The sequence below is a fragment of the Octodon degus genome, unplaced genomic scaffold (assembly GCF_000260255.1).
Source record: "Octodon degus isolate 3935 unplaced genomic scaffold, OctDeg1.0 scaffold00033, whole genome shotgun sequence".
NCBI lineage: Eukaryota > Metazoa > Chordata > Mammalia > Rodentia > Octodontidae > Octodon > Octodon degus.
In genome coordinates this window covers 7663191-7678421 of record NW_004524609.1, presented here as the reverse complement: position 1 = coordinate 7678421, position 15231 = coordinate 7663191, and the positions used below count along the sequence as shown (strand labels likewise).

The 15231-nt window shown below is 41.8% G+C and overlaps 1 protein-coding gene across 2 annotated transcripts in view; it reads right to left on the bottom strand.

Moving 5' to 3' along the window:
• The window catches only part of Prkar1a (protein kinase cAMP-dependent type I regulatory subunit alpha), a 24979-nt gene that overhangs the window by 8075 nt on the left and 1673 nt on the right, over positions 1–15231 (bottom strand). For both annotated transcript variants that reach the window (XM_023714027.1, XM_004630051.2), the window contains 4 exons: positions 12748–12930; positions 5605–5775; positions 903–994; positions 641–702 (listed from right to left, as the gene is read on the bottom strand). In XM_023714027.1, the coding sequence (XP_023569795.1) occupies positions 641–702; positions 903–994; positions 5605–5775; positions 12748–12930 (508 nt within the window). The remainder of the gene's footprint in view (positions 1–640; positions 703–902; positions 995–5604; positions 5776–12747; positions 12931–15231) is intronic.

Here is a 15231-nt window from a genome sequence, read left to right as displayed (position 1 = left end):
GTGGAACCGGGGATTGAACTTAGGCCCTTGTGCTTGCCAGGCAAGCACTTATTCTACTGAGCCATCTCCCCGGACCAGCATCTTTATTTTAAAAGTAGTTAACAACCAATATAAATGTATGAGAAGGGACAGCCAGACAGCTCAGTGGACTAAAGTGTCTGTTTAGGTACAGGGTTCCATCCCGTGTGCCAAGCTGGCCCCGCCCATGGAGCGCACTGAGACAGTGACTGAGACTGGGCATCGTGGTACACACTTGTAATCCCAGTGCTTGGGAGGCTGCAAAACAGGACTACAAGTCCAACCTATGTAGTGAGACCCTGTAGACCCTCTAGACCTTGTACTAAATACATAAAAAAGAATGTATGAGATTTATATTGCTCTGAAATTCCTTACAACATTCAACTTAAAAATAAGCATTTACTTTAACAATTATAAACAAAATTGTATCAAAAATATCAATACCTTAATGGACATATTTTTAGTGCACAAAAATTTTCATTAAAAAAATAAAATCCAATGAAAGGATCAAAGAGGATCCTTAAAAGAAACAAACTCCAATAAAAGAAGGCCCAACCAATCCACCCTGCAGTCTCCCTGCTCTTTCATAACCGTACTACGTGTCATGTACAGCAGCCCCTACCTTGCTGAATAACTGTCTCTCCGGCAATAAAGGGGACGGGAAACATGGCATCAAAGATATCACTGCAAGGGACAGAAGGTCCGCGTTAAATTCCCGAGTCTTCTCTCTGCAGCTCCATTATTAACCGAGAAGTAAAGCCCCCAGATTTTCAGCTCAGTTATCATTTGGTAAACTAAGAGCCTTAAAACTTGCAATAATGCCAACAGCAGTTTGAGACTGTACCCTGATTGTAAAAAACACCATAAAAAGAACCAGTTCTTACCTTCTTTCGTTATCATCAAGATGAGAGAACAGAACATTTTTTTCAATGGCTTTGGCTAAAGCAGCCATCGTCTTATAATCTTTGGGTATAACCTAAAAGAGAATTGAAAGTAAAATGACAATTCCATACACCAGGGCGGGGAGATAGCTTGGTAGAATAAGTGATTCCCTGGCAAGCATAAGGGCCCAAGTTCAATCCGCGGTTCCACAAAAAAAAAAAAAAAAAAATCAATTCCATACACCAAAATCACTTCAAGTTTGCAGGCTGAAGCGCCGGCCAAATAGCTCAGATTAAAGCGCCTGCAAGCTGGCATAGGGGCCAAGGGTTCAATCCCCAAGCCTGACATGCCAGTCTCACCCCTGGGGTGTGCTGAGACAGGACTGAGCCTGGGCATGGTGGAGCGCACCTGTAATCCCAGCTCTTGGGAGGCTGTAAACAGGCGGATCACTGTGAGTCCAATCTAGTAATGAGACCCTGAATACCCTGTAGACCCTTCCCTAAAATACATAAATAAATATAAAAAAATAAAAGATTGCAATCTGCATTCCAGTTAAATGTCAGGCCACATTATAGTATTGAAGGAAGACTGACCTGAGTTAAGTACTTTCACTATAGCCACTTAGACGATCTTTGACTTACAAAGTACTCAACAAATACTAACTAATCAATCCCTTGGTCTACACTTAAAGGCCAGTACTTGGTTCCTAGCTAACAACTAAACAAAAAACAACTGACCAACACCTTTATTCTGAGGCAAAACTAAGTTGCTTCAATTTTGCCTTTGTGATACTGCGGACCAGGAGCTTTGTACTGAGCTAAATCTGCAGTCATTTTTATTTTCTTGGGGGCATAATATTGGGTTACAAAAACCCATCTCATACTTTTCTACTGTAAATTCATGCACTAGCATAACTGAAGTCGGCTCTGGTCTCCGTAGCTGTGCCGGGGGATACAGGAGCAATCTTTGTGTTTACCCACTTGGTACAAGAACAGCAAGATGTATGCCACGAGACAGCCCAGTGGACTAAGCGCCTGCATAGGCAAGTGCAGGGACTGAGGTTCAATCCCCAGTACCACATGCCACGTCAGCCCTGACACAAGTGTCAAACCAGGATTTTTAGCCACATAACCCTCCATCTATGAAATCACAAGAGGCAAAATACACTCACACCACTCTTATGTCGTGAAAACATGTATTTCACCATAATGGAATGTGGTATGAATCACAGTAACTGTGCCTGGGGAAAGCAAAACGCAGCTGAGTATTTACCCCTCGGCACTCAGGGGACATGTGGCAAGGCATGTGCAGGAGCTCCAACGCAGGAACAGGTGAGTCTGACCCATGAAATGCTGTTTACTGTTAAGTTTCTGTGCATTAGGATTTGCTTTATTTATTTTTAATGTATTTGATACAGGGTCTCACCATGCAGCTTGGACTGTGATCCTCCTGTTTTCAGCCTCTCCAGTGCTGGGATTACAGGCATGCACCATTATTCCCGGTCTCGGTAGCCAGCTCAGCACACACAGGCAGGGCCAGTGAGGCCTGTGGTGCTGGGATTGAACCCTGGTCCCCTGTGCTTGTCTAAGCAGGTGCTTAGCCAGTTGAGCTATCTCGCCAACCCAGGATTTGTTCTCTCAAAGTTTTCTTTTGATTTTTCTGGTATAAGTAACACAGTTGAGTACAATGCCACATGAAAAGCCAGATCTGCAAGTTCTGAAAGATGGTGAAACTGAACCATCACATTACTCATGCATGAGAGATGATGATGACTTTGTTGTTGACCATGTGAGCCAAAGTTCCAGCGACAGTGAAATGGAACAAGAACCAACGGGTACAGACCCAGGGAATCCAGATCACCTTGATTCACGAAGGAAAGAGCAACGTGAGCATATATCTGACTAGTCAAAATGGTCACATAACCAAATGGAACAGCTCAATACCTGAACCTGAGGTCCAAAAATATGGTGAGGATCTTGGCAGGGGTGAGAGCTACTGGATAAAATGCCAGCACTGGTATTCAATATTGGAAATCATTTTTTGATAATTTTTAATAGTGACCATGAAATGCTACAAGATATCATGAAATACAAATGATGACATACAAGCAAAACGTTCTGTATGAAGCAATAGGCATACTCAAAAATGTATTTATTGTGACACCTCACTACTGAGCTGAAAGCATTCATAGGTCTGCTGTACTTCGCAGAGATTTCTCATGGCCATTACAACAATGCAAAAGACCTATGGAAAAGCAAGGGGTGTGGGCTTGAGGTCTGCAGACTAGGTGTAATGTTAACGGATAATTTGACCACTATACTGCCATCCACTCACTGAGAGATTTATGAGTAACTGAACAGTTTATACACAATCTGAGTACACGTCTACTGAGAAACATCTTGCAGCATTTCATGGTCGCTATAGCTTCAGGCAGCATACACCAAAAACCTCCAAAATATGGCATAAAGATTTATGCCCTTATACATGGGAAGACTTACGCTTTCAATTCAGAAATCTACTCTGCAACTCTGTCACCAGACCCTTATTCATAGGGCATTAAACCAACGATGCTATGAAGGCTTGTTTCTCCCGCACCCAGTTTATCAGAACGTGACATTCATCAGTTTCCGAATGATGTTGCATCTGCTAACAGAGCACTAGTTGACCACAGTAAGAACTGTACGCAGGAACAAAGCAAAAATTCCAAATGAAATGCTACAATTTCAAAACAATTATGTAGTACAATCTTTGGATTTTAAAAAGATTTAAACCACCTCATCTACGGTACTGCTGCTGTCAACGCTGCACCATGGTGGAAATATCAATAGGAAAACCTCGGCAAAAGGGAAGTATGAGATGGTAACTTTCTACAAAAAGCAAAGGTAAAGAAAGTGTTGAAGAATTATGCAGCAACTACGACGTCATTCAAAACACAAAGCATTTGGCCCATCGTTGTATTTTACTCAATCCTAAACATATGGCAAAATACTGTGACAGTTTACAAAGAAAATAAAAAGTGCAAGATACCACACAGGAATTTTCTTAGAAGACTGGGACTGGACCTCATAGGAGCTCATTTATAGCAGAAGAAAACAAAATGTTTCTGTCCAAGGAAAACAACTGTGGCTCACACTGGTGAGCTGACGGATGGACAGTCAGGCACAGCATCACAAAAAATTAGTGACAAAAAACAAGATGTCAACTGTGCCCTACAAAAAAGGACAGGAAAGTAAAACACGTGGTTATCAGTGGCAATACTTATGTATGGACCATGCAGTTGTCATGGGTGAACACAGCCTTGCGTGTGTCAGTTGAAGCAAAGATTACTTCTGCTATGGAGGTCTACTGGTATTTTCATTGTACTTCATGCAGCAATTTATTTCCGAAGTTATCTTTTAGGTTTTGTAAGCAAGTGCACAGCTGATGTGAAAATGCTGAAGTTCATTCTAAAGATGCAATACATATTAAGAACACTTCATCTTACTGATACTTTATGCTCCTGTTAACAACACATTGTGTAAAGCAGTAAGAATCCTCTGATGAAACAGCAAGACCAGCAAGTCCAGTACGTCCTACGAAAAGGCCAGGAAAGCAAAACACATGTGCTAGCACGGCAAGCAGTACATGCGGACAGAAGGTGCTGCAGTCATGTGTGAAAACGCCACAGGTGTGACAACTGAAGATTTGTTGTACACTTCTACTGGTGTTTTCATTGTGGTTCATATTAGAAATTTATTTTTGTTGTTATTATATACCACAAAGTCCCCTTGTGACAAAATTTGGGTTATGCCGCACTTAAAACAGGGTCTCACTGAGTATACCAGGCTGGTCTCAAGTTTAGGATCTTCCTACCACAGCCACCCAAGTGCTGGGGCGAAAGGCAGGCGCCACTGTGCACAGCTAAACTAAGTATTTTTTAAACTACTATCTTCTGGTATTGTTAGTTTTAAAAGCGCCAAGGCTTAGAATTGTGCTCCCCACCGCCCTTCCAAGGCTAGTAGTATAACGCAAAATGGCCAGCTGGATCTGAAAATAAGAGATCACAAAGACTGTATGATAAAATGTTAAGAGTCGCACATGAGCCGGGGAGATGGCTCAGTGGAATAAGTGCTTCCCTGGCAAGCACAAGGACCTGAGTTCAATCCCCGGTTCCACCAAAAAAGAAAAAAGAGTCGCACATGAATTACTGTACAGAGTAGCAAACAACTAATACCAGAATTAAGAAAAAAAGGAGTAATGCCTACTTCTCCAAATGCAAAACAGCAGGAATGACAAACCTCCAAAATGTAGCCAAGTACTGCACTGGTTTATAATCACTATTAGTTATTTCCTCTGCTATCACGCTATTACAGAAACCTAAGGACTGGCCAGACAGCTCAGCAGACACAGGGACAGGGGACGGCATGCCGTCCCAGCCCCGCCCCAGGCACACTGAGATGGCAAATGAGACTGGGCCTGGTGGCACACACCTTAATCCCAGCACTTGGGAGGCTGAAAACAGGATGATCACTGCGAGTCTGATCTGTGTAGTGAGACCTTGTAGGCCCTATACTAAAATACATGTTTTTAAAGAAGAAATCTACTCTTCAATAACTATGTTTGCCTTTATCTGAAGTAGTACATATACTCATCAAAGGAGACTAGATTGTCAGGGGGAATCCCAAAAGCGTATCTCTAATGTTTAGAAAATGATCAGAAAACCACCTTTCTGACATACGATGCAGCATCCTCCTCCGTATAGACTTCCGCGCTGATGGCACCACGTCGCCGGCGCCCCTTCACCACCGGGTTGGGAGGGGGGGGAGAGACTTCATCCTCTCTTGAGTCTGTACGGGTGCCCGCTTTCTGCAGATTCTGAATCTGCTTTGCCTCCTCCTGAAAGAAATGAAGACGTATAAAGTAAGCTGCCTCAGCATGCGTGCATGAGGTCAGCATTTGTGTACTACAGTGACTGTCCATCACAAAGCACTTCAATCTCTGCATCTAGTGCCAATAAAGAGAAAATGCCAATTCCAGGTAGAGACAAAACAGAAATAAGTTTGAAAAGATTCTTGCACAACACATTTCTTAGATAACAGATTCAGTACATTCTAATAATCAACAGAAGCCATTAGCATAAGAACAGAACATCAATAAAAAAATTAATGTTCACTTTAATAATGCATTGGCAGCAAAGATTCATGATGCAAACACCAAGAGAAAATTAGGGCTTTATACTGTAAAACAAATTCTGGGAATTAGGGGTTTTCTTAGTAAGAGACAACCCCCCCTAAAAAAGTTAAACCAACAATAGTAACTCAAGCAACTTAACGTAATCCAAGAATATCCAGATTACTGAAGTATTTCATTAATTCAATGAGCATTTTCTGGATTTGCTATGCCACACCTGTGCTAGGGAATGGGAATATAAACACGGACAGGAAAAGGTCCAGTGCCTACACCATTCACGTTCTAGCCTGGGTCACAGACAGAAACAAACACAAGAGTTACAGAAGACTACGAATCAGTTTAGCAATGTTCCTCCATTAAAGCTGGATACATTCTTCATTATCAGGGTTCACAACTGAAATTAAAAGAGTAACCTGTCTTTAAAAAGTTCCCTATCAAAACATTTTTTTCAAATCTAACGCCTTAAAAATCGTATCAATTACTGCTATACTCTCTCTCAAATAAATGTTTTTTTTTTTAAAAAAAGGTAACGAATGAAAACAAGAGACAAGAAAAAAATGTCATAGGACTGTCCTGCTACATTATTGTATATGGTTAGATTTTTAAATTTCTGTGTAAAAATTTGTAATTCTTTCTTTTTTTCTTAATTTTTTCATTTTTTCATTTTGTTTTCACTTTTTGTATGGATTTAAAGTTTAGCCTATCAAAGATGGGCAGAAAATACCTGTTCCATGTTATGTCTACTGCATTTGATATTCAGACAGATACTGACGTTTAGCTCAACAGCCTGTTTTACAGTAACAATATTAAGATTCTCTTCTGGAGGATTAACAACTTAAGTTTGCAGACCAAAAATTAGAGAAAAAAAAAAGGCTACAAGGAAAGCCAACACTGTGGCCCTAGCCATTCAAAGTCAATGAGGACTCAGGACATAAGAGAACCGGTACGGTAACATCCTGTAACTCAGTGGTGTCCCAAATTTTCTGTTCAGGGAGATTATGGGGCCAGAGAGCAAAGTGATCGACGATGTAGTGTGTGCCTAAGGAGAGTGACCTGCAGAGAAACCTTCCTTCAGGCTTTCACAGAGAGCGCATTGGTCAAGCAATGGCCGTGACTCATCTACATGGCTGACACTGACAAAAGATCTACAAACTGCAGTACAGCGTTTCAGGGTTAAGTTCTGAGGGAATCTGACTGACCTTGTCAGATACAAAAGTTACATTTCTATTGTGGACTACTGGACTATATTGGATTATTTTGGTGAATTCATGCACCTACAATGTATGAATGGCAATGGAATACCCACCTCTGACAAAAGTAAACAAAAAAGGGGAAATAAATGAAGGACCATTTTGTAGTGATAAAATATATATACATGTATCTGTATATACAGAGTAGTTAGCAAAGATATACAGCTACTTTCTCTTATATAAATTGGTGTGAAGGCACCGAGTTCAAACCCCAGCATCACAAAAAAGTGACAAGTTTTTGAACTAATAGTGTTTAGGCAAAATATCTTGTCTGCATCTTGTACTACGAATAACTACTACAAAGACAAGAATATGCAAAGTATTATTATAACTGCCCTACTAACCTGTTTTGAAACTGTCTCATTGCTATCTTTCTCAATAAAGTAATATAAAAAAATTTAAAAAGCCTTAAAAAGAAATCCCTCGGGCCGGGGAGATGGCTCAGTAGAATAAGCTAGCAAAAGGGGCTGAGTTCAATTCCCGATTCCGCAAAAAATAAATAAATAAATAAAAAAGAAAAAAGAAAGAAAATCCTTCTCAGTAAAGAATACATTATTAAGTCTGAAATAAAACGGAATAAGAAACACATAACTTCTACTTTTCATTCACTGGCCCCACTATCCATTATTTTTCTAAACCATATTTAAAGTTATAACTGAACTCAGCATTTAAAATGAGCAGAATAGGACCAGGGAGATGGCTCAGTAGGATAAGTGCTTGACTGGCAAACACAAGGATCTGAGTTCAATCCCTGGTTCTGCCAAAAAAAAAATAAATAAATAAATAAAAATAAAATAAAATGAGCAGAAGGGCCAGCCAAATAGCTCAGCAGATTGGCGCAGGGTGCAGGGTCCAGGGTTCGATCCTGGGCCATGCCTTGCAGGCCCTACCCCCAGGGTGCGCTGAGACTGTAATAAGAGACTGGGCGTGGTGGTGTGCGCCTATAATCCCAGATCTTGGGAGGCTGTAAACAGGTGGATCACTATGAGTTTGATCTAGTAGTAAGACCCTGAACACCCTGAAGACCCTTCCCTAAAATACAAAAAAAATAAAATAAAGTGAATAGAAAAAATAAGGTATTTGAGATGTCAGAGACTTTTGGGGGGGCACTTTTTTGCGATATTGGGGTTTGAACTCAGTGCCTTCACACTAACCTATATTCTCCATTCTTTAAAAAAAAAAAAAAATTACTTATTTCAAGACAGGGCCCCTAAGTTGCCCAGAATGCGCTGGAACTTGACATCCCCATTTCAGCCTCCCATGTACATGCAGCCCCTGGCCCTGTTTTTGGCATCAAGACAAACATACAACTTCTACTGCACATATTTAGCAGCCTAGAATGACAACCATCTATTGTGCTAGCAGTGTTCACTGCTATTGGCAGAAGCAGGCCTGGTTTTCTCTTGGTTCAGAGAGAAGTTCCTTCCCTCTCTCTGTCTTTTCCCATGCTGGAGCCAAATCCAGGGCCTCTGCACTGAGCTGCATCCCAAATACAAAATTTTAAAATTCTGATAAGTGCCCAGGCGGGGCTCAGAACTTGCAATCCTCCAGCCTGAGTGTCCCAGAGTGCTGGGATAACAGTTGTGCACCACTATACCCAGCTCAATTAGGAAAAAACATGCAACAAAAATAACTTTCATCCAATTGTATGTATCTAATTGCAACTGTATTTACTACTTTCCCCTCGTCTTTAGTGGTCCTGGGGACTGAACACAGGGTCTTCCCTGTGCTCTGAAGTATATCCCCAAAAACTTTTTTTTTATGTTGCGATGTAAATAAATTAATAAACTGCCCAGGCGTGGCTTGAACTTGCAATCCTCCTGCCTTAGCCTCCCAGGATTACAGGACCGTACCGTGCCCAGTTCGTATTTACTCAGCCACAGCTACGGCTGCCGCTCCTCCCTTTTCGCTCTTGCTGTTTTGGTGTTGCCCTGTCATGTGCCACCCTGCCTTGAAGCCAGCTGAGTACAGACCTAAACCTTCACAGACTGTGAGCTAAATAACCTTTCCTTCCCTTAAAATAAAAAAGTAATTCTGCATCCAGAAATTTATTCTAGAATATACACATACATAAAGTACACACAAAAATCTGTTCTTATGAGTGAAACATTAGAAGCACCAAAATGTGATCAGTAGGAATGACTAGATACAGTATGGCCGCACCATGTAAGGTCATGTGAGTGTTAGAACAGGAACCTTTTTGATGTATCAATTTATCTATAAAAGCTCACATAATATCCTCCAAACACTGGCTGCTTCCAATAAAAGTAATTGGGTAGAAAGAACTTTTGTGGTTACACCTTTTTGTATCTGCAGAATTGTGAACATGTACAGTATGTAACTTACTAAAAACATTTTTTAGAAAACCACTTTATTTTCATCCTGATAGTTATAAATTAATGTTTCCCTATTCCTTATAAAACAGAACTATAAAACTCAAGTCTCCCCCAAGTTTAAAGAGTACAAAAAAACACACATATTTTACCCTTTGAATTAAATCTGTCATTGGCATTTCACAAAAATTTCATTAAAACTCACAAATCTCACTTGGATCTGTATTTTACTTAACTGACTTTCTGAGAATTGTGAAGGAACAGAGACGTTCTATGTTAACAGTTTCCTGAGTGATGAGTCAGTCTGATGTAACCTCACCCACTCTGAGCACCTTTTCCCTACCCTCCTTCTCTCTGCTGTTTGGCATCAGTCCCGCCCTCCAGCTCTTTCATTTAAAACACAAAACTGCAGTGCGCTCCCTCGTTAATCATGCTCTTGACTCCCCCATCACGTTCCCAACCCACATCCGCACTGTGCCCGCAGCCTGCTCACGGTCACACACGCATGTTTTTCCTCCTTGCCCTTGCACGCTGCAGCAGGGGAGGCAAACGTCCGGTGACCAGCTCTGGCAGCTGAAATCCCCAGCATTAAAGCTGCTATCTGTCCTTCCGCTCCCCCCCCCCAGCACTTCACCTGAGGCACCTGTCCCTTTCCCTGCCTGTAGAATAGCATGCCCTATATACTGGCCTTTCCTTCTGCTCAACCCCACAACACGACCTGTGGAATGAAGACAACAAAATGGCCTGAGCCCAAACAAGCTCTATATGACCAAGAAATGCAGGCTGGTGGCCAAGAAATAAACCTCTGAAATTGGAAGTTCTCATGCTACAGCAGTAGCGGCCCACCACGCTGCTGTCTAACTGCAGCCCAGCGCTTCACTCCCTCTGCCTCTACCCCCTCCTGCTGTACAAAGGTGGGAACTGCTGACCTCCCAAGTCTGAAGGAAGTCTGCATGCACGCCCAGAGCTGCACACAGTACCTGGCATGCAGGAGACGCCCATGGGAGGCAGTTATCATAATCTTCTGATCTACCAGGCAGGTGAGGGTCTAGCACATACACACACATACATACACACATAGGCACTCAGAGGCCAGACAACGGCCTGACTTAAAAAGCAGTAGCTTTCAACAGACAAACTGAGAGCCTTACAAACGTGTCTTATGGAGTAAAGGATCCGGTGTGGTGATCCCTGAATACTAGGGAAAGGGGTACTAAGATAAACCATGGCCTGGTAAAAACTAAAAATCTAGTTATGTGAAAGTTCTAGTATAAGTATTCAACCTTAGTTAAAAGAATGGAAACAAAAGTACATTAAGCTATAATTTTTATGAGAGATATTTCTTAAAGGCCAACACACATTAAATCTAAAAATCTCATCTGCAAAGAAACTGCCCTAATGACCAGTTCTTGCTTTCCACCTTGGCCAATCCTTAACAGTCCTGGGGTAAACACAGGCTTCGAAACTAGCACCACACATTCAACACTCCCTATAAAAAGACACACGCTTAATGTCTCACCAACTTAATCCCCTCACTTGATGATTTCTATTGATGTCCAAAGAAGAAGGATCACCTTACAGTGACCTATTTCAGAACTAGATCTCCAGGAACGCACTTGATTTCAAAGCAGGGAATACTTGGTGCCTGGCTCTACAGCGCTTCCACTATTTGGAAGCTGCTTAAATAAAAGAAAGCCAGAATTTGTACGACTCCAATGCACCAAGCAGATATTCATAGGGACTGGTTAGTACTTTTTTGTTTTTGTTACTTTTAATTACTCTAGTCATAGTATTGAATATCAATTTCAGTAGTTTTCAGGGCAAGAGAAAATACCAGCTCACTAATCCAGCAAGCATTTTTTAAATCTCAGTGTGCCGATTCAATCACTATTAGCTTATAAGAAATTGCTCAAACACCTGTTGCTATTATACAAGTAGATAATGAGCACGAATCAAAGAAATATCCCTCAACTGGGGCCGGGGAGATGGCTCAGTAGAATAAGTGCTTCCCTGGCAAGCGCAAGGGTCTAAATTCAATCCCTGGTTCCACCAATAAAAAAAAAAAAAGAAAGAAATATCCCTTAACTAATTCATGATTATTATGTATTTATTGCACTGATTTACAAAAGCAAATCAAATACTCAAAACATTTCATGACCCACACCCTTTAATTCATTTCATTTTTTTTTTAAATATTTATTTATTTGTGTGTGTGGCCAGCTCAGCCCACCAGGGGGCGGGGCTGGCTGGCATGTGGTGCTGGGGGATTGAACCGCGGTCCCTGTGCTTTGCTAAGCTTGTTCTAAGTAGGTGCTTTAGACCACTGAGCCATCTCACCAGCCCATCATTTCTGAGATAAGCAAAATGAATCACAGTTCTGATGCAAAATTTTCATTTTCCCTAGAAATGGAGATCACACATACAATGATGAAAAAGAGGAAGAACAAGTCCTAACCAAACCTACAGGATGAAATCTTGACAACCATCAATCTTGTATCTCCTGAGTTAATTCATCTAGATATACTCTACAATCTATAGTAAAGCAACACTTCATTAACTGAGAATTCTGACATACCTGTCACAAGCTAGAATCAACTATTTAATGACACTGGTTTTAAAAAGTAAAATAAGTTTGCTTGCTTTGTTGAAGGTAAGCAATAATTACTACTTCTGCACTATTTCTGATCAGTTTTATCTGTTACAGTTACTTTTATACATGAATTAAAAGTTACAAGGAACATACCTAGAAACCCTTTATCAGTCAGAATAAACATCATACAAATACATTTTCTGATAAACTGTACTTGTTCTGAACTTTAAAATTACACAAATACCTAAACTGCATGGGGGGCAGGTTCTCCCTACATAGTTCTGGCTGGCCTCAAACTCACAGCAATCCTCCTGCCTCAGCCTCCCAAGTGTTCAGATTACTGGCATGAGCCACCACAGCTGGCTTAACTGTATTTATCTGAATTTTTTCCCAAATTCCTTGGGCAGAAATCTTTTCCTTCCAAAAGGTACAAATCAACAACATTCCAGATTGTACATTTTAACAACTGTTGGGGTCCTCCCGCCAGGTCCCACTTGCACCGTACCTTCTCCAGCCTCTCGAAGTACTCCCGAAGGAAGGCCATGGGCCTCTCAGGCCGGGCAGTGCACAGTTGCACGATGGAGTCCTTGAGCAGGGCCTGGATGTTGTGCTTCTGGACATAGAGCTCGCACTCCCGGAGGCTGCGCTCCTCCTCGCTGGCTGCGGTGCTGCCGGACGCCATGGTTCTCTGCGGGAACAAGCACATGCACCTTGTGAACCATCTGCACGCACAACCAATTAGGCAACTGACCTGGAAATCCTCTCCTCCTTAACAGCTGATAGGCAGCAAAACAGCAAACCTTGCAGTCTTCCAAGTAAGTGTTTCATTGAGATCCTGCGCAGGATCTGGGCTCTGCCAGCAACTGGGCCAGGCAGCATCCTCGCCCGCTCTGCAAGGCAGGCTGCCTGCCGAGGAGTCAGGCCCTTCAGGGAATTTCATTCTGTTCTCTCTCGCAAAAGAAATCACGATGACGTGGGAAATGTGTAAATGGTAAACAGGACAGAGAATTACAAGGGCACACAAGTCAGCACTAAGCAAAAGCACCGCAGTACAATGAAAAACATCTGCCTGCCGAGCCCCTTGGAAGCTCCCATCCCACCGGCACTTCTACTCTCATCACGAATCACCAGCCAAGGAACTGCTGGCCAACTATTGGTATAAGCAAACTTTTACCCTGAAATCTCTTAGCAGATTCCAGCCCTAAGTGATACTTTGTGATGTTTGCCAGTGACAGGAGAAAATAAAAGAAAATCCTGCTGTGCAGGGGAATAAATCTTTTTTTAATTTTTTACCTAAAAATGTCAAAACATCGTCTTCATCTGGACAGGAAAAAATTAAAACACGTTTCAAGCCTACATAATGAATCAACAAACTACATTTAACAGAACATAAAACTTGCTAGAAATAAATAAAAATACAATGATCAGCAGCTAACCTTTCCCCAGAATTAAGAATTTAGTAATTTCACTGGGCTCACTCATATCCCATTTTCCTTCCAACTTAAGAAGTGTGCTCCCTTCCACTCTGGAACCAAATACGGTAAATATCCATTTTTTATATTACAGTTTACACAAAACTAAGGTAAAGAGCACTTAAGAAACAAATAGCTGAATCAAGAGCTTTTCTAAACACACTATTACTCTATTTTGACAACTTTCATGACAAAGGTCACGGGCTAGTTTACAGACCGTGAGAAAGTTTGGGGCTCCATGACAAGCACATAAATTAAACGGCACAGAAAAACAATCACGCTGCTACTTGACAAACACTTAAAAGTTTATAAACCTCAGACTTACACTAGCCACTTTTCTAGAACAGGTAATCATGAAATGAAAAACCACTTCAGTAGAATTATCTGCATTTCAAATAATTCTGAAAGCCACCAAGAACGAAAAGATGAATTAGGGTTTCTTATACTTCAGAAACATCAATACATGCATTCAACTGATCAGAGATATTCTAAGATCAGATCTTTGGCAATGATTAGTGTGTCTAAGAGATAAAAGTGGTTTATTTTGTTTGAAACTACTGCGTTGCAAAAAAAAAAAAAAAAAAAGACATAAAGACAGCCAATGAACAAAATATGCTCCAAGACCAATAGCGTCATCCTGTGACCCCCTGGTCGACATTTCAAGGCCTTAGTATTCGTGAAGAAAAATACCTACATTGATTCTGTATTTGTACTTTGGGCCCATCAACGTCTTCCTCCCCGCTCCTCTCCCAAAAAAAATTTGTGACTGCAAATTAAAAATCGTGACTAATTAAAGCAAAAGTAAGTCACCACGTATGTCCATTCTTTTTTTTAAAAAATATTTATTTATTTTTATTTATTACATTTATTTATTGTGTGTGTGTGTGTGGCCAGCTCAGCCCACCAGGGGGCGGGGCTGGCTGGCATGTGGTGCTGGGGATCGAACCGCGGTCCCTGTGCTTTGCCAAGCTTGTTTCAAGTAGGTGCTTTAGACCACTGAGCCATCTCTCCAGCCCCTGTCCATTCTTAATAATAAGAAATCACTCAGATTCTTTTCTAAAATCAATGATCATAAAAATCTGGCTTAAAAAGAATTTACGGAATTACGTTTGAGAGGGTAACTGGTCCTGACTCCGATCGCACCCCAACTAACCCTGAACGCTACCTGCAGGAAGCGAGAGCTTTCTTCCCTTTGCTGAAAAAGAACGCAATCCTCAACTACGTGGTGTGCAGGCTGGCAGCGCGCACGCAGCAGCCGGAAGGGTTACAAGGCACCGCGTAGATTTTCGAGAGGAAGGACAGGAAAGTGCCCTTCACTTAGGCCACGGTCAGGGCCACAAAATGAAGCGAGCCGACCCCTCGTCGGGCGCTCACAGAAAGCGTCCCCGCGGACGCTGGGCAGGGGGGAGGGGCACCAGGAAAGGAAGCTAAATGCGACAAAGGAAATCCAGCCAGACGAAGAAGCCGTGTGGGCGGCGGAGAGGGAAAGTGACTGCCGGGAGCGACGCGCAGACGAG